This window comes from Dipodomys ordii, unplaced genomic scaffold (assembly GCF_000151885.1).
Source record: "Dipodomys ordii isolate 6190 unplaced genomic scaffold, Dord_2.0 Scaffold43, whole genome shotgun sequence".
Taxonomy (NCBI): Eukaryota; Metazoa; Chordata; class Mammalia; order Rodentia; family Heteromyidae; genus Dipodomys; species Dipodomys ordii.
The window spans coordinates 1,676,924-1,696,833 of record NW_012267259.1 but is presented as its reverse complement, the minus strand read 5'-3'; the positions used below and the strand labels follow the sequence as shown (position 1 = coordinate 1,696,833).

General features: G+C 39.1%; 1 protein-coding gene across 1 annotated transcript in view; it reads left to right on the top strand.

Annotated features, from left to right (window-relative positions):
• Dym (dymeclin) overlaps positions 1-19,910 on the top strand; it is a 149,842-nt gene that overhangs the window by 44,266 nt on the left and 85,666 nt on the right. Inside the window, exons 4-6 of the mRNA XM_013018882.1 lie at positions 7,391-7,484; positions 9,705-9,838; positions 19,034-19,106. Of these exons, the coding sequence (XP_012874336.1) occupies positions 7,391-7,484; positions 9,705-9,838; positions 19,034-19,106 (301 nt within the window). The remainder of the gene's footprint in view (positions 1-7,390; positions 7,485-9,704; positions 9,839-19,033; positions 19,107-19,910) is intronic.

Genomic DNA, 19,910 nt, shown 5'->3' with positions numbered 1-19,910 from the left:
TACAGAAAGGCAACTGACTTTTGTGGGTTAATTTTGTATTCTGCTACTTTGCTGAAGTGGTTTATAAGCTCTAGGAGTTTGGGAGTGGAGTTTTTGGGGTTACTAAGGCATAATATCATGTCATCTACAAATAAGGATAGTTTAATTTCTTCTTTCCCTATGTAGATCCCTTTAATGGCCTTTTCTTGCCTATTGCTTTGGCTAAGGATTCCAGAACTATATTGAAGAGGAGTGGAGAGAGTGGACATCCTTGCTTTGTTCCTGATTTTAGAAGAATTGGTTGTAGTTTTTCCCCATTTAATATAATATTGGCTTTTGGTTTGTCATATATGGTTATTATTGTTTTAAGGAATGCTCCTTCTATTCCTATTTTTCCCAGAGCCTTTTTTTTTTTGGTCCGGTTGTGGGGCCTGAACTCTGGGCCTGGGCTCTGTACCTCAGCTCTTCAGCTCAAGGCTAGACTCTACCACTTGAGCCACAGCGCCACTTCCGGCTTTTTTCTTTTTGCTTATGTGGTGCTGAGGAATCGAACCCAGGGCCTCATGCATGCAAGGCAAGCGCTCTATCACTGAGCCACCTTCCCAGCCCCTCCAGAGCTTTTAACATGAATAGATGTTGTATTTTATCAAAACCTGGTCAATGGTGATAATCATGTGGTTCTTGACCTTGGATCTGTTGATGTGATGGATTACATTTATTGATTTACATGTTAAATTATCCCTGCATCTCTGGAATGAAGCCTACTTGGTCATAATGTATGATTTTTTTTTGATATGTTTCTGGATTCTATTGGCTAAAAGAAATTTTTTTTTTTTGGTCAGTTGTGGGGCTTGAACTCTGGGCTTGGGCTCTGTACCTCAGCTCTTCAGCTCAAGGCAAGCACTCTACCGCTTGAGCCACAACGCCACTTCCGGTTTTCTAGTGGTTTATTGGAGATAAGAGTCTCATGGAGTTTCCTGCCCAGGCTGGCTTTGAACTGCCATCCTCAGATCTCAGCCTCCTGAGTAGCTAGGATTACAGGCATGAGCCACCAGCACCCAGCTGTTGGCTAAAATTTTATTGAGGAGCTTTGCACCTGTGTTTATCAAAGAGATTGGTCTGTAGTTCTTTTTTTTTCTTCTTCTAGTATTATTGTATTTGGATCTATTTTTTCCTGTAAGTCCGAGAGCATTTGCTTAACGTATTTGGGTACACCAATATTTGGAGAGTATAAATTGGTAATGGTGATATCCTCTTCTTGGGTTGTTCCCTGTATTAATATGTAGTATCCTTCTTTGTCTTTTTGTATTAATTTTAATGAAAAGTTTATTTTGTCAGATATCAGGATGCCAATTCCTACTGTCTTGCTGGGAGTATTTGCCTGGTAGATCTTCCTCCATCTCTTCACTTGGAGTTTGTTTTTATCTTTGGCTGTGTGATAGGTCTCTTGAAGACAACAAATGGATGGATCTTGTTTTCTGATCCAATCTGCTGTTCTTTTTCTTTTGATTGGTGAATTGAGTCCATTAATATTTATGATTATTATAGAGAGATGTATTGTGTTTCCTGTCCTTTTCCTGCTTTCCTAAGTTTTTCTTCTTTCCTCTCTGCCTGTGCTTACTAAGTTGGTCTTCTACTAATGTCTGTCTGATATGGATCCTTGATCTTGATTTTTTTCTTCAGATTGTGTTCCCCCTCTTAATATTCTTTGTAGTGCTGGCTTATTGTTTATGAATTCACTTAGTTTTTCTTTACTATTGAAAATTTTAGTTTCTCTGCCAAATGTGAATGCTAGCTTTGCTGGATATACCAGTCTGGGTTAGCAGTTATTGGTTGTCAGGGCTCAGATGGTACTTTCGTTGCATTCAGTGTCTGTGTGGAGAGATCTGCAGTGATTCTGATTTTTTTTTCTCCATGGTAATATAGCTCCTTCTTTGTTTTTGCTATGTTCAAAATCGTTTCTTTATTGTTCATATCTAGCATTTTTACTATGATGTGCCTAGAAGTGTTCCTTCTGGGATCCTGTTTGCTAGGTGTTCTGTATGCTTCTGTTATGTAGATAAGATTTTCTCTTTTAAGATTAGGAAGATTTTCAGTGATAATCTTATTGAATAAATGTTGCATCCCTTTATTTTGCTATTCCTTACCTTTGTCGACCCCAATTATATGAAGGTTAAATTGCTTGGCACTGTATGCTTGTTCTTGGACTTCCCTTTGGTGTATTTTGAGGTCCCCCCCCATATCTGTGACTTTTCTTTCCAGTTGCTGCATTTTGTTTTTAGTACCTTATATTCTGTTTTCCACTTCATTCACTGTGTGGCTTCCATTGTGGTTTGCATGGAGGAAATTGAATCATTTATGATTTCTCTGTTGGTTCTCAAAGTATTAATCTCATCTTTTAAAGAGATGTGTAATGCATCTGTTTTTGAGTGCATCTCTTGTTTGAATTCCTGGATCTCTTGATAATTTGTTTCTTTGTTCTTTCAATTTCTGATCCATTTCTTGCTTTAATTCTTTTTTTTTTTTTTGGGGTCCGGTCGTGGGGCCTGAACTTTGGGCCTGAGTGCTGTCCCTCAGCTCTTCAGCTCAGGCTAGCCCTCTACCACTTGAGCCACAGTGCCACTTCCGGCTTTTTTTTTCTTTTTGCTTATGTGGTGCTGAGGAATCGAACCCAGGGCCTCAGGCATGCAAGGCAAGCGCTCTACCACTGAGCCAACTTCCCAGCCCATCTTGCTTTAATTCTTGAGTCATTGCCTCTATCAGCTCTTGGATTGTAGCATTTGTCTTCTGTTTCTTTTTCACTTTCACTGGAATTCTTTCCTGGGTGGCTGCTGGTCTTTGGGGATGGTTTGTTGTCTTGGCTGTTGATGAATCTTGTAATTTTTCACTGTGATTTTTCACATGAGAATTCAGGGATTGGAGATGAATCTGGAACTCTGTTTTGGTCAATAGATGGCTGCCTATGCTTGGCTCTGGGTTGGTTCCTGGGTCAATTGTTGAAGCTTGCTCTCAGCTCTGGACTGGCTGAGACTTTGCCTGGTCTTCGTCCTGTTGGGAGAAAGGCCGATCTCCAGCTGATAATCTGACTCATGTAGGGCTCACTCTTGGTAGATTCTAGTGGGCACACACTCCATCCTCTACTGAGGCATGTGCTCAGTGCCTGAGGTCAGTCAGGGACAGGTGGTTTAGACAGCGTGGGCCCTTGCCTGGGACACAGGTGGGGCTCATTCAGCCACCTGCTGGAACCCACAAGCAGTTCCCGACTTCAGCCAAGGACTGGAAGCCTAGACTGTTGTGCTCCCTTCCAAGGGTGTTCTTGGCAAAACCAGGTGGGCTGGATATATTCCACCAGTTGCTGGAGACCGCTCACAGTTCCAAACTTTAGCTAGGTACTGGTGGCCTAAGCTGCCCAATCCCCAGCCCCACAGGTGGGGCTTCTTCCACCACTGGCTACTGAGGCCCACGAGCACTGTTCCCGACTTCAGCTAGGGTCTCGTGGACCTGGGCTGCTGGGTTTCCTGCCATGGACACACAGGTCGGACTTCTGTTGCTGCTGGCTGCTGGGGCCCAGTTCCTGATTTCAACCAAGGACTGGTCACGTTTGAGCTCCCTCCCGGGGGCGCTCTTGGTCAAACCTGGCAGGCTGGTGTGCTCCACCGGTTGCTGGGGCACTTGCACAATTCTCAGCTTCAGAGGAACCAGTAGCCCAGGTGGTAGGGAGGTTACTACCAGCACTGATCTTCCATGGTGGGCGGGCATCCCTCAAAGGAGACTCACTTCTTCTGGAACTAGTTGGTGACTGTCCAGCGGTGCTGGGGTAGATTGCTGTTTCTGTGTGCTGTAGGTCACTGGTCACTACCACATTCCTAGTTCTGTTGAGATGATTGTGGGCTGGGCGGGGTGGTGGTGGGAGCTCGGGGGTCTGCATTTCGAGGTCTCTGTTTCTGTTTACACAGTCTAGGTCCTGTACCAGCACCATGTTAGGCTTCTGCACCGGAGTGCTATGGAGTTCTATGGGGTCCCCGGCAGCTGCAAGCTGGCAGCTTTCGGGGCTTGGCCTGGAGCCAAGCCTTCAGTGAGGGGTGGGATGAAGGTCTTTGTGCTTTTCCATCTTTGTGTAGGTTCTGAAGTTTTCTCCTATTCTTTTTTCACTTTCAGTATTTCTCTGGTGTTCACTTTTTTGCTTTTGTTGGTCTCCTGGGGAAACCGAATGTTGGAACTCGAACTCTCTATTTGGTTGGAGAGAGCTGTGGTATTTCCCTACTGTTTCATCGCCATCTTGGGTCCCCCCCTTATTATATTTTTTTATTTAATTTTTTATTGTTACTATAAATGTTATGTACAAGGTTACTGTTATATACGTCAGGTAAAGGGTACATTTCTTTTTGGATAATGTTATGCTTTCCCTCACTCTTTCCCAGTTTTCCCTTCCATCCCTACCCACAAGTTGTATAATTCATTTTCAACATATTGTCTACTGAGCACTACAGCTGCATCTATACTGTATCTTTTTATTGGAGAATTGAGACTATTAACATTCAACATTAATAGAATGTGTTTCCTAACATTTTTCTTGTTTTTATACTAGTTATTTCTTTGCTATTTTTTGATAATCTACTCATCTAATAGGGCTTATTTTTTTCTGCATTTAAATGTTTTTTATTTTCTTCTGTGGGTAACGTATCTTTTTAAAACAAATTTCTTCTGATTTTGTTGTTGTTGTTGTTGAATGTCTTTTAAAAAATATGTTTAGTTGCCATGAATTTCTTTTGTTTTTCTGGGAGATTTTATTTCTTTTTCAATTATGAAGGATTGCTTTACTGGGTACACTAATCTAAGTTTGCAGTTATTATTTTTCAGGGTTTGAATTAATGACCTTTCACACCTTCTTGCGTTTAGAATTTGTGTTTAGAAATCTGCTGTGATTCTAATGGTCTTGCCTTTGTACATAACTAGTTTATTTTCTTTGCAGCCTTCATAGTCTTTTCTTTTCTCTTTTTTGACAGTCTTGGGGCTTGAACTCAGGGCCTGGGCACTGTCCCCGAGCTTCTTTTGCTCAAGGCTAGCACTCTACCACTTCAGCCACAGTGCCACTTCCAGCTTTTTCTGGTACTGAGGAATCGAATCTAGGGCTTCACGCATGCAAGGCAAGCACTCTATCACTAAGCCACATTCCCAGGCCCATAATTTCTTCACACTGTGTTTTTAACCTATAAAGTGTGTAGGGGCATTTTTTCTTATCTTGGCTGTTTGGTGTTTAATCTTTGTCCATGGGATTAGTCCTATCTTTCTTGAAATTGAAGAGTGAAGGGACTGAGAAAGGATTAGGGATAAAGGAACAGGAATAGTAGAAAACATGAGCAAGTAAACATTTATACACGAAGGGAAAAGGAAATGAGAAGGGGTATAGAAGATGGATCAAGAGCCAGACACTGGTGGCTCATACATATAGACCTACCTACTAAGACAGATCTGAGGATCAAGGTTCAAAGTCAGCCAGAGAAGGAAAGTTCACGAGACTCATATCTCCAGTAAACTATCAGGAAACCGGAAGTGGCATTGTGGCTCTAGTGGTAGAGCACTAGCCTTGAGCTGAAGAGCTGAGGGACAGTGCCCAGGCCGAGTTCAAGCTCCATGACCGACCAAAAAGAAAGAAAGAAAGAAGAAAATGGATGAAAATGTGATTTAAAATTTAAAACAGAGAGGCAAGTACAGTAGTTCAGCTATGATAACTCTGGAGAAAAAGAAAGGGAGAATGAAGGAAAACTAATAAGTAAACCAAAGGAATTTAATAACCTACACTAAAAAAAGTAAAAACTAAAATGAAAATGGCCTATGTCAAATACACAGAAAAAATCATACAGTTAAATTAACAAAAAATAGAAACAAACAGCAACAAACACATTTATATAAAACATTGAGAGAGGGGCTGGGAAGGTGGCTCAGTGGTAGAGTGCTTGCCTTGCAGGCCTGAGGCTCTGGGTTCAATTCCTCAGTACCACATAAGAAAAAAGCCAGAAGTGGTGCTGTGGTTCAAGTGGTAGAGTGCTAGCCTTGAGCTGAAGAGCTGAGGGAAAGTGCCTAGGCCCAGAGTTCAGGCCCCACGACCGGACCCCCCCCCCAAAAAAAAATGAGAGAAATCATACAGTTAAATTAACAAAAAATAGAAACAAACAAACAGCAACAAACTCATTTGTATAAAACATTGAGAGGTGTTTTTGTTTTTTTGTTCTTTTTTTTGTTATTCCCTGTCCTTCAATATAAATTCTGCTCTGTGGAGTTCAAGACATTTGTGGAACTAATGTGGCTTAGATCTGGGTAGGAGGACTCTCCCTCAGCAGTCAGTACACAGGGCTAAGGGTTAGTCTCTTGACAGTGAATATTTTGGAAGCTAAGGCTCAAAGGTTCCTTGTTGTCCTGGCCTCAGGCAGTGAAAGTCCTTTCTTAGGAGAGGGTGAAGCAATGGATAACTGCCACACCTACATCTTCTAGCTGCCTCTAACAGTACCTCTGCTTTGTGACCCAGCACTTGGGTTCCACACTGCCTCCATAGCCAGTTATCTGGAGTGACTGCCTTTGGAGTCTCATTTATCTCTTATGAAGGCCTGCCAGGTAAAATTAGTGCTTAACAAGGAGTTAAGTTAGTGGCTTAACAAGGAGTCCTAAGCCTCTCTCATCTGATATAGCCAGGCTTCCAAAGCCTCTGTTGTCTAAGCTGACAGTATTGCTTTCTGCAGTTCAGATTTTCTTGCTGGGTCCTGTCAGTCACACTTCCCTCAAATACCTCTCATGACTGATTTATAACCAACTTCTATGGCAGTGCCTTTTGGGTCATTGAGCTGTTCCTGGGACCCAAAATAACTTCGTCTGGACAGTAGACACTCTCACAAGCTGGTAATTCACTGTTCCTCCCAGAGCTAAAGGGAGCTTCTTCACCCAGGCTAACCTATACTATACCCTGTATGGAGCTAAGGCTTGCAGGTTTTGTAGGATTTTTCTCAAAGCCAGAGTGGACAGGTCTATGGAATTTTACCCTCTATTGGAGTCTATTTCCCTTGCCACAGTCAGAGATCCAATGACTGGCTCTTCGCTGCTTTTCTTGTGCCAGGATTGTTTCTTATTTTCTGCTTCCCTGCCACCTTCTTTCAGGTTTCTTTCTCTTGTTTTCATTCTTCAGAATCTATTTTCTTCTGTGTCACCAGATTCTTCTAATTCTTGGAGTGAAATTATAGATGCATGCATTTAATACACCATCTTTCCTCTCACTTTCTACTATTTTCGAGAGCAACAGTTCAAATGAGGTTGGTCAGTGAGCAAGTTTAATTTGACATTGGCTTTATAAATAAAATGGTATGCTTGCTTTGTTTTCACTTGTTAATTTTAACTTTTTAATCTCTTTCTTGCCTTGCAGTTGAAAACAATCCTCGAACAGGAAATCTTGGTGCATTAATTAAGGTCTTCCTTTCTAGAACCAAAGAACTCAAACTTTCAGCAGAATGTCAGAAGTAAGTTGGCTAATTAAATCATGCTCTCCTTATATTTAGCAGTATATTGTTTTTCATTTATTGATGGAAATAACTTATGGCCTTTTGAAGGCCCCATGTGAAGGAATTATTTTCCTTATTAAGAAAAAAAAAGGTGGGTGGTTGCCATTGGTTTCTGCCTGTAATCCTATCTACTTAGGTGGCTGGGATCTGAGTATCGCAGTTCAAAGCCAACACACGCAGAAAAATCCATGAAATTCTTTTTTTTTTTTGTCGGTCATGCGGTCTGAACTCTGGGCCTGGGCGCTGTCCCCCAGCTCTTCAGCTCAAGGCAAGCTCTCTATCGCTTGAGCTACAGCGCCACTTCTGGTTTTCTAGTGGTTTATTGGAGATAAGAGTCTCATGGGCTTTCCTGCCCGGGCTGGGTTTGAACTGTGATCCTCAGATCTCAGCCTCCTGAGTAGCTAGTGGCTGAGTAGCCACTGGCGCCCAGCTCTATGAAATTCTTTTTTTTTTTTTAATTGTGAAAATACCATACAGAAGGGTTACAATTACATGGACAAGGTAATGAGTACATTTCTTATCAAGCATTGTTGCCTCCTTTGTTTCCCCTTCCCATCCATTCCCATCCCTCCCTCTTCCACCCCCCCCCCCCCCCCCCCGTCCAAAGTTGTAAAGTTCATTTTTCAACATAGGGACTTGTACATCTCATTGTTGCAATGGGTCCATCTGCGTGAAATTCTTATCTCCAATTAACCACCAAAAAAGGTACAAGTGACTGAGTTTAAGCCCCAGGACCAACACACACACACACTCTCTCTCTCTCTCAAAGAAGGTTTTAGCATTATAAGACATAGGGAATAAGATTATGAAGTTTGAAATTTGTGTTTAGACTTTTGGACAGTATTTTAAAATATATCATCATTATCACTGCTAATCATAATCATACCCAGTTAAACAGTAACTTTTTTTTTTCCATAGGTGTTTCCTATATATTCTCTGTATTAGGTATATTAAATTTTTTGGGGGGGTCCAGTTGTGGGGCCTGAGCTCTGGGCCTGGGCGCTGTCCCTCAGCTCTTCAGCTCAAGGCTAGTGCCCTACCACTTGAGCTACAGTGCCACTTCCGGCTTTTTTCTTTTTGCTTATGTGGTGCTAAGGAATCGAACCCAGGGCCTCATGCATGCAAGGCAAGCGCTCTACCACTGAGCCACCTTCCCAGCCCCTAGGTATATTAAATTTTTATGACCTAAGCATTTTTTAAGATTGCTGACTTATTTATTTATCGGTGGTACTAGATTTTGAACTTACGGCCTTGTACTTGCTAGGCAGGTACTGTACCTCCAGCTATGGTTTCAGCTGACATAAACATTTATTTTTGTTCCAGCACTAGGGCTTGAACTCACTTGGCTTTTTTATTGAAGGCTAGTGTTCTATTATTTGTTCCACATTTCTACTTCAAGCTTTTTGTTGGTTAAGTGGAGATTAGTGTCAGACTTTATGCCTGGGCTGGCTTTGATTGCCGTTCTCATATCTCCAGTGCCCAGCTTAGACACAGAATTTATAAAACGGTTTTTAGAAAGTGGTTTCTTAAAAGATTGTCTATTTCTATGGTATCTACTCAAATTATCTTGAATCCAATTAAAGCTTTTAAATGAGTTAATATTCATTAATGTAAGTAAAAAGTGTTATCTAGACTTGAACTCAAGGCCTGAGTTCTGTCCTTGAGCTTTTTTACTCAAGGCTAGTGCTCTACCACTTTGAGCCACAGTGCCACTTCCAGTTTTCTGGTGGTTAATTGGAGATAAGAGTCTCACAGACTTGCTTGCCTGGGCTGGCTTTGCACTGTGATCCTTAGATCTTGGCCTCTTGAATAGCTAGGATACAGGTGTGAGCCCCTGGTACCCAGCTCCCATTTAAAATTTTATAATGTATTGCATTTATTCTCCTCATACTACCATTGTTTTTTTAAAAATTGCTTTTATGTTGAACAATTATAAAATTAAGAAAGAAGAGCAGTTATGCTTATGGGCATTGATAAACAGTTTCTAAAGTAGATTCCAGATACACAGAATGAAGTGTAAAGTAAAATGGTAATAGGTATCATTTGTCCAATGTAATCATGAGAAAACATCATTCCCATATTACAAGTAGACTGGGAAAAATCATTGAGAAATCATAGACTAGATACAAACTAATTTCCTCATGATTATATATTCTTGTATGATTTTTGTCTTTTCAGCCACATCTTCATTTGGCAGACACATAATGCTTTGTTTATTATTTGCTGTCTGCTAAAAGTATTCATCTGTGAGATGTCTGAAGAGGAGTTGCAACTTCATTTTACTTATGAAGAAAAATCTCCTGGCAGTTATAGTAAGTATTGCCTTTGAACATGTTCTTGGGTATAATAAGTATAACATATATACCTTAAGTTTTAGGAATAAAAGTATGATTTGGAAGTTGTTTTTTTCTCTTATAACTTTTAATTTTTCTATATTAATAAAAATGTCAGTAGGCACAGTATCTCATTTATATGATTTCCATTCATGTGGAAGAAGGAAAGAAAAGAAAAATAAAACTCAGAAGTATTCCTTTAAGAATATACAGTGATTGCCAAGGGTAGTAGTGCATATCTGTAATCCCAGCCCTTGGAAGACAAAAGTCAAGAGAAGTTTGAGGACATCCTGGAATACATAGGAAGAATCTCTAAAATCAAAACCAAACAAAAAGAAAATAAAGGTTTTATTGTAAATACAATTGACAGAGAATGCATTATGAAGGGAAATAACCAACCAAAATTGCAGATTTTATCAATGATGTAGGTTACTTTCATGAACATTTTTTTGGTTGGTTTTGATCATGGGTCTTGAGCTCTGTGTCTGGGCGCTATGCCTCAGCTCTGCAGTTCAAGGCTAGCACTCTACCACTTGAACTACAGAGCCATTTGTAGGTTACTTTCATAGGACATAACAATAATCTGAATCTGGATGTGAATGGGACTGCTTTATCAGAACTAATATTTACAGGGACAGTATTTTTTTGTGTTAATGAGATTTGAACCTGGGGCCTTGTTTTTGCTATATAAGCACTATACTTGAATCATGCTCCCAACCTTTTGTGCTGTATTTATTTTTTGGATAGGTTTTTGAGCTTTTTGTCTTAGGCTGGCCTTGGACCCATATAGCTGGAACTATAGGCTCAAATCACTATTCCCTGCTTGTTCATTGAAATGAGCACTCATCCTTTTTTTCTCATCCTGTCCTTTTCGATCTCAGTGTCCAGAGTAGTTGAGAATATAGACATATGCTATTCTCAGTTTAAAGACAGTTTTATGATGTTCAATTATGTCTTCTTTCTCTGAAAGTGGAGGGAAGGTATCTGTTCTCCTCATATTGCTGGAAAAAATGTTTTTGTTTGCCAGTTGTTAGGAGGACCTATAGTTTTCAAGATCATATGCTAGTATTTCATATCTTAACATTAAAATTATAAGCTGAACACTAAAAGAGAATATGATGATTAGCTAAGAAAAATGAATTATGAAATTTTTTCATCTACACTTGATGGGAAAATGAACTGCAAAAGCAGTGGCAAAGGCAGTGCTCTTCAATTTTCTGACTTCTGTTTTCAAAATATATTTCTGCTCTCATCAGGCTGACATATTACATGTGATTCAGTGTTAGGATCAGCAATTCCTAGGTGAAGAGTATTGAGATAACCTCGTAATGTTTACATTTTTTTTATTGTGAAAATACCGTAAAGAGGGGTTACAATTACTTGGGCAAGGTAATGAGTAAACTTCTTATTAAGCATTGTTGCCTCCTCCTTTGTTTCTCCTTACCATCCCTTTCCATCATCCCCCCTCATGTGCCACCCTGCCCCCGTGCCAAAGTTGTAAAGTTCATTTTTTGACATAACGTCTTATAAATCTCATTGTTGCAATGGGTCCCACCTGTATCTCTATTTAAATAATTTGTTTTTTCCCTTCCCTTCCACAAATTATACCAACATCAAATATAGTGAAAACGAGTTAGTTATACCGTGGGGGAGTGTTTACACTTTTAATTGAGGTCTGTGTACAATGTGGGTTTCAGTGTGTATGTACATAATCCCAGTTACTATCATAGTTTTATGAGTGGTTCCCACTGTAGTCAATAAAATGTGGGGTTTTTTGCATGTATTTTTTATTGTAAGGATACTGTACAGAGGGGTTACAGTTACATGAGTAAGATAATGAGTACATTTCTTATCGAGCATTGTTACCACCTCTTTTGTTTTTCCTCTACCATCCCTTCCCTTCCCAAAATGTGTTTTTAAACAATGCAATCTAATGTTGACCAATGGAAACATGTAATAGATTTACTGTCCATCAGGTCAGAATCTCAACACAATGATTTTGAGTACATCTGTCTTTAGCTGTCATATATTTTCTGAATTCTGAAAACATTCTTTTTTTTTTTGGGACTTGAACTTGATAACTGATGCTTTTGCTTTTTGGCTGGCTGGTGTTCTGTCAACTAAGCCATGCCTCCAATCCCTGAAAAATTTAAACTCAATTGTATGGTAGAGATTTAGCTCAGTCGTAGAGTCCTTGTCTAGTAAGGTAAACCTTGGGTTTGATCCTTAGCATAGATAATGTTAGATAGGTAGGAGGTTAACAGGTAGGTACGTCAGTAAGTAGATAGATGATAGATAGATAGATAGATAGAAAAAATTGTAGAATTTTAAGGTTTAAAATAGTAAGGATTTTCTTAAAACTATTGTTAGACTACAAAAATCTCATAGAGCCAGCAACTGATAGCTCATTCCTATAATCCTAGCTACTCCGGAGGCTAGAATCTGAGGATCAGTTTGAAGCCATGCAGGAAACTCTCTGAGACTCTTATCTCCAATTAACCACTAGAAAACTGGAAGTGGTACTGTGGCTCAAAGTGGTAGAGCACTAGCCCCGAGGGGAAAATCTCAGGGACAGTGCTCAGGCCCTGAGTTCAAGCCCCACGACTGACCAAAAACAAACACCCTCCCCCAATTCAGGTATTATCAATTAAAAGTATTATGGAATTATTTTACATTTCAAACATGAATATGACATAACAAAATAATAAACTTCTTACCCAAAGTGGTAGCATGACTAAGTATTATTTGTTTATTTATTTGTTTGTTTTGTTGGTAGTAGGGCTTGAATTAGAGCCTGGGTGTTGTCCTTGATCTTTTTTGCTCAAGATAAGAGTCTCATAGACTTACCTTGCTGGCTTTGTACTGCAATTCTCAGATCTCACCCTCCTGAGTAGCTATGATTATAGGTGTGAGCCACCTATATAAATATATAATTAATATATTCCCTTCTAAGACCTCATTACATGGTGGGTAGTAGAGGAATTTCCTACACATACTAGCAAACAACTTAGGGAAGTTGGCTCATCCTCTTTTTTTTAGAGTCCTTCTAATCTCTTTAAAGATCTTGAAACACTTTGGAGAAATAGAATAAGTTTTTTGTTTCACTATAGTTTTTTTTTCATTCTTATCCTTAGTTATTTCTGAGTTAGAAAAGATATTGCTTTTGACCAACACTTTGAAGATATGATTCTGTAGTCTTCTAATATTTTGTTCTTTTTTGCGGTTGGCTGTCTTACTAGCCAGTTCATTAAGTTACATGGCTAAGGATTTGCCTATGAGGTCAGAATCTCACTAAATGCTTTTGCAGGTTTTAAGGAAATTGAAAGGTGACAGATATCCCAGGGAAGGAAATAACTTTCTTTACAATGCTGCTATATACAAGGTGTGCAGGATATTTTGCAGGTCAGAGCATTTCATTTTCTGTGCTAATAAATTTGTAGAATTAATAGCATTTACCTAATTAAACTTAATGCACTATCTCTTCAGTATGCAGATGGTTAGGCAAAACCTAGTTTGTGTTTGAATAAGATAGCAATAATCTTACGTTTCTGCTTAACTTATGTGGAAAATCTTTGTTTTTCTCTAATGACACTGGGAAAATGCAGAATTAATTTTAGTTTCTTCCCTGAAAAACTGCTTAATTTAAAATTAAGTTTTGTTGTTTTCCTTTTGTCAATTCTGGGGCTTGAACTCTGGGCCTGGATGCTGTCCCTGTGCTCTTCAGCTCAAGGTGAACACTCTACCACTTGAGCCACAGTGCCATTTCTAGTTTTATCTCCAATTAACCAATTGGAGATAAGAGTCTTACAGATTTTCCTGCCCGGGATGGCTTTGAACCATGATCCTCAGATCTCAGCTTCCTGAGATTATAGGCGTGAGCCACTGGCACCAGGCCCAAATTAAGTTTTGTTTCCTTAGTTTTCTGAAGTTTCTTTACAAACAAAATGATATAGTCAACTATCTTCAGAGAAACCAAATAATGGTGTATTATACTATTTCAGTCCTTCATTTCATAGTCAAAATGTGGTAACTTAAACTGATAACTACTGAGCAAAGCTAGTATGTGAATATCAATTTTAGCAGTTTTATTTGCTTTCATTTTGTATTGTCCCTTTGTTCAAAAGACATATTCTATAAGAAGGTACTCATGGTTTTGTCCAGTTTTGAGCTAATATAAATTGCCACTTCCTTGAGGAGTGGAAGCTGGGGAGTTAGAGGAAAGCAGAAAGAGATAGAGAGAGAGAAAGACAGGTATATATACTTAAATTCTCCTTGATGCTGATTTTTAAAAATTAAAATTTAAATAATATCAAGTAAAAATGAGTTGTGTAAATAACAGTGAATGTAGATGAGTTTTGTAAAACTAAAGGCAAGTGTAGCTAGGTAGGGGTGGTGTGTGTGTGTGTGTGTGTGTGTGTGTGTGTGTGTGTGTGTATTTTCCATTTTCTGTTTTCTTTCTTCTTTGGGGGGGGGTCAGTCATGAGTCTTGAACTATGGGCCTGGGCACTGTCCCTCAGCTCTTCAGCTCAAGGCAAGCACTCTACCATTTGAGCCACAGCGCTATTTCTGGTTTTCTGGTGGCTGGGAAAGTGGCTCAGTGGTAGAGTGTTTGCCTTGCATGCATGAAGCCCTGGGTTTGATTCCTCAGCACCACATAAGCAGGAAAAAAAAAGTCAGAAATGGCGCTGTGGCTCAAGTGGTAGAGTGCTAGCCTTGAGCTGAAGAGCTGAGGGACAGCACCCAGGTCCAGAGTTCAGGCCCCACGACCGGACCAAAAAAAAAAAAAAGAGTCTCATGGACTTTCCTGCCCGGGCTGGCTTTGAGCCTCGATCCTTAGATCTCAGCCTCCTGGCGTAGCTAGGATTACAGGTGTGAGCCAGAGCCCCAGATGCTTGAGGACACTTTTCACAGGAAACAACTGGCATCTCTTCTTAAAACTATTTTGACAGGTGGGGTGCTGGTGTCTAATACCTGTATTCTAGCTATTCAAAAGGCTGAGATCTGAGAATTGTGTTTGAAACCACCCAGACCAAGAAAGTCTGTAAGATCTTACCACCAATTAACCAGCAAAAAGCTGGAAATTGAATTGTGACTCAAGTGTTAGAATACTAGCCTTGAGCAATAAAGCTCAGAGACAGTGCACATGCCCTGAATTCAAGCCTTAGGATTGGCACAAAAACAAAGAATAAGCTACATTAACCCTATTCATCCTCATTTACCCTCTTTCTTTACCCCTTCTACTGTGGCCTACAACTCAACAAACCCATTTTACTTTCCTGCCATCCATTTACATTTAATGTGTTTTTTGCACCAAGGGATTTCAGACATACATATCTTATATTTTGCTCAGAATAACTCCTTTTTTTCCTCCCTCTGCCCTCTCATGTCACTGATCAACAGCTTTCACTGAAGTTCCTTATGTCTTACTCAGTCATAGTTGCACTATATTTCAAAATTATTTACCCTCCACCTTTCTTTATCTCCTCCTCCGCTTAGGAGTCTTATTTTTAGTAGCTAGAAGTCTTATTTAAATTGGAAACTGCTTATTCAATTAAAATTTTGGTCTTGAAATGTTACATTTTACTTACATGAACTCCATCATCATCTTTATTTTTATATTAAATTGATGTCAATGCTGTGAATTCCCCTTTATTGACCTAGCAATAAACTTGACCATGGTCATGATTTAGATGGCACATAGAACTGGAAGGAGAATGCTCTTCACTGTTTTAAGGTTAAAAATTACAAGTGTTTACCCCTCTAAGTAAAAAATATTCAATCAGATGCCATCTGGGGTACTGAGTACTGTACCCTTGCCTTCTGTAACTAAGAAACTGTCTGGCTGCTTGGCTGAACAGAGATAGGTTATTAAACTGGCATTTGCTCTGAAATGTTCTTTAGGGAATCAGTGAGTGATTTTTTATTGTTCTTAGTCAAATGAGGGTGGGTCTATTTTGGAACAAACCAAGGAGTGGCAGCTCAGCAAACACATACTGAGTATATACTATGTGCCAACAAGTCAACTTGTGGGCATAGTTAACTCACTTGGGGTAAGTTAACTCACTTGGGGTAGGTTGAACAGCCATTACAATATGAGAAATTTTAAAAGTGGATCTACTCCTTACTATGTAGTCTCAAAGATAGATGTTTCCTTTATACCTTTGTACTTTTTTTCCTTTTTTAAGGTGCTAGGGCTAGAACCCAGAGCTTCATGGATGCAGGACTATCAGTGAGCCATACCTCCATCCCTGTCCCTTGTTTTCTTCAGGAATTGAGCCGAGCTCACTATTTCTTGGAATGAGATTTAATGTAGTTGTTGAACTTGAGTTTTACTGTGTATCTTTTTTAGCATTGATCTGTATATTCAGTGTGGTTTAATATTGTCTCCAATATTTAGACTTACCTCTCAGGGTTTCTGTGCCAATTCTATTTGTGGCAAGACAGGAATTTCTCTGAAATTCTGAATGCCAGATAGCATTGTCTATAAAAATTACTAATTTTGGGGGGGATTTCAAGTGCTTTGCTGCCTTGGATATATTGGCAAGTCTCTTCTTATATCCCTGAATTTAGTTCAGCAAACTGTATTTTGTAAACACACACATACACATACACACTCACACACACTTTTTTGTGTGTCTCAGTTCTAGGAGTTGAACTCAGTGTCTTTCACTCTTACTCAGCTTTCTTGCTCATGGCTGGCACTCTACAACTTCAGCAATGCCTCTACTCTGGCATTTTGCTGGTTAAGTGGGAATGAAATCTGCCCAGGCTGGCTTTGAATCATGATGCTCCAGGTCTGAGTAGCTAGGATTACAGGAGTGAGCCACTGGAACCTGGCTTGAATATATATTGTATTTCTCTCTGAATCTGTGAGGGATTTTATTCTCTTTACAGAAACCAAAATCCATGGATGCTCAAGTCCTGTGTGTGTGTGTGTGTGTGTGTGTGTGTGTACATATATTGTACTCCTGTATATTTTAAATATATTTGGATTACTTAAAATGCAATATAATAAAAATGGTATGCAAATTGTTTTTTGTATCAGTGATGGAATAAAGACAAAAAAAAGGTCTGTGTATCTTTTCTGTAGGTATAAATTTTTCACTCAAATATTTTCAATCTCTCGTTGGTTGAATCCAGAAATGTAGAACCTATGGATGTATCCATAGATTATATAGTAGGCCAAATGTATGAGTAAATTCTATTAGTCATTGCCCTCAAGAAGTGCAGGGTCCAGTAGGAGATTGTCTGCATGTAGATAGATAGTATACCATAATCAATATGTGCAATGAAAGTTAAGCACAAAATATAGATACATTATATATGGTTATTTGTTTTCAGGGTAAAGGGAGTCAAATGTTATGTAGGAGATAGAGACTGAAAAGGTCCATTCAGATGGAGAGTTTTCATGATTGGAGGATATCCTAGGTAGAGGGAATATTGTTCAGGGGGTATAAATGACATCTAATCAATGGCTTTAGGATACCCACTGTGAAGGAATAGTAGAAGTAGAAGAGGATGCAGAACCTATAAACTAGAGATTCCGGCTTGCTTTACTTTATAATTTAGAATTTTTTCCTAATATATTATCAACAGATTAAGGTACCAAAAAGTATACATCAGGAGAATGAAGGAGAGAGTTTAGTTATCTTCATTCCATAGTGATGTGGAATTTGAATTGAAGATGAGTGAAATTGGGGATATGAATGTTCCTAACTTGGAAAGTGTAAAGATGTTCAGAAATGAGTTTTAGTTTAGTAAACTGAACTAAGATGATGAGATTGGGCAGAAGAAGTGAAGAACAGAGGCAAGATCAGAGAGGTGGACTGACTGTATAATTGAGAAGACCCAGAGATTGTCAGTTGGTTTTATTTATTTATTTATTTTTTGGGTCCGGTTGTGGGGCCTGAACTCTGGGCCTCAGCTCTTCAGCTCAAGGCTAGCGCTCTACCACTTGAGCCACAGCGCCACTTCTGGCTTTTTTCTTTTTGCTTATGTTGTGCTGAGGAATCAAACCCAGGGCCTCATGCATGCAAGGCAAGCACTGTACCACTGAGCCACCTTCCCAGTCCGTCTTTTAAAGGATCATTGAGAGAGCAATGTAGGTTTTGCCATTGGATATACTGAAAAAAGGCAGATACAGAAGAAAGAGGATAAAAATTGTGGGCAAAGAAAAGGAGAGTGAGTGAATCTGAAGTGTTAAGAGAGTAAATTTGCTTTGAATATGTGATGTTTTAGATACTTGTGATATATCTAGAGATAGCTAGTAGGCAATTGAATAGAAATACATGATAGTCAATAGAAGCCAAGAAGCGAACTGTAGACTTAAGAATCATTAACCTATAATCACCACTTATGTAAGTTCAAATCTTTGAGAGAGAGAGAATAGGAAGAAGAGAAGACAGCTAGTGGAAGAACCCAGAGAAGGTAATTCTGAGACAGCAGATACTGCAGAGGAATAGTCTTTTTAAAAAGTTGGTTAAAATAATGTTACTGTGGAAAAAATTTCATGGAGTATGTGTCAGTAGTGTCCAAAGCCTAGAAGTCTCAGAAGATATTGGTTGGCTTTGGAAATTTGAGGTCTCATAACCATAGCAGATAGGGTAGAGGAATATTTCTGTTAAAATTGTAATTTTTATCCTGTTCTTGCCATTTAGTTATTCTATGACTTGAGAAAGTCATTTTATCTTTGGCTATAAATATGTGGTTAGCTTCTTGGAGTGATTTAGTCTGCAATATGCAGGTCCCTCCCCATGGGTTCATAAAAAGTACCTTGTGGCTCAACAACAAAATCAGGTAAAGCTCAGATGTTTATGGCAAGGAAGTGTAGAGCTCCTCTACCTTTGTTTCAAGTGAACCAGCAAAAGCGACTTGATTGTTTAAAATCTATTTTATATATTTGTTTGTACTATACAATTCAATTGAAAGAACTTGAAGCATAAGAAATTAGAAAGCTGTTGGCCTACAGGAGCCTTAAAATATCTTAATGTTTTAAAAGTTCTGTTATTCATAGATGGTATTCACAATTCCTATACTAGATGTAAATCACATTAGATGCGGAATATGCATAATATAGGTAATAAAATTATTCTAATTAGGAATGAATACCTAACTTCTAAACAATTTCATTCTATTGTATACATTGTTTAAAAAACTTTTTATGTGTCTTACCAGGTTCTGATTCAGAAGATCTTTTGGAAGAATTGCTCTGTTGTTTGGTGCAGTTAATTACTGATATTCCACTCTTGTAAGTTCTGGCTAAGCCAAAAATTCATCTTCTTTGTATAATGACGATGATAATTGATCATGTTGAAGAGTGTGGGTCTTAGTATAGTATTTTTATCTGTATCTTAATGATTATACTCCATGAAATTTTTTTTGCTTATTTTTTAAAATTAATTTACAATTATATGAGTTAGGTAATGAGTAAATTTCCTTTTGTACAGTTCTTCTGTTCCCTCACTCTCTCCCAGTCCCTCCCTCCTGTCACCACCCATGAGTTGTGTAGTTCACTTTCATCTGTGTCCAGCTGTATTTTTTCACTCTTTCTGCCTCCCTCCCTCCCACCTGAAGATACATACTTGAATGCACCATATATAAAGAGAAGAAGACAATCATCAAAAAATAGAAATTTAGGGCTGGGAAGGTAGCTTAGTGATAGAGTGCTTGCCTTGCATGCACAAGGCCCTGGGTTTGTTTCCTCAGCACCACGTAAACAAAAAAGAACAAAAACGGAAGTGGCGCTGTGGCTCAAGTGGTAGAGTGCTAGCCTTGAGCTGAAGAGCTGAAGGACAGCACCCAGGCCCAGAGTTGAGGCCCCATGACTGGACCAAAAAAAAAAAAAAATAGGAATTTAAAAAGAAAAGAGATCTTTTGTTTCCATATCTTCGAGTTTGTTTTGATATTATGTAAATATGAAGAGGCACATAGACATTGCATATTTTCCTTCCTTCCTTCCTTCCTTCCTTCCTTCCTTCCTTCCTTCCTTCCTTCCTTCCTTCCTTCCTTCCTTCCTTTCTCCCCCTTCCTTCTCTCTCCTCCTCTCTATGTT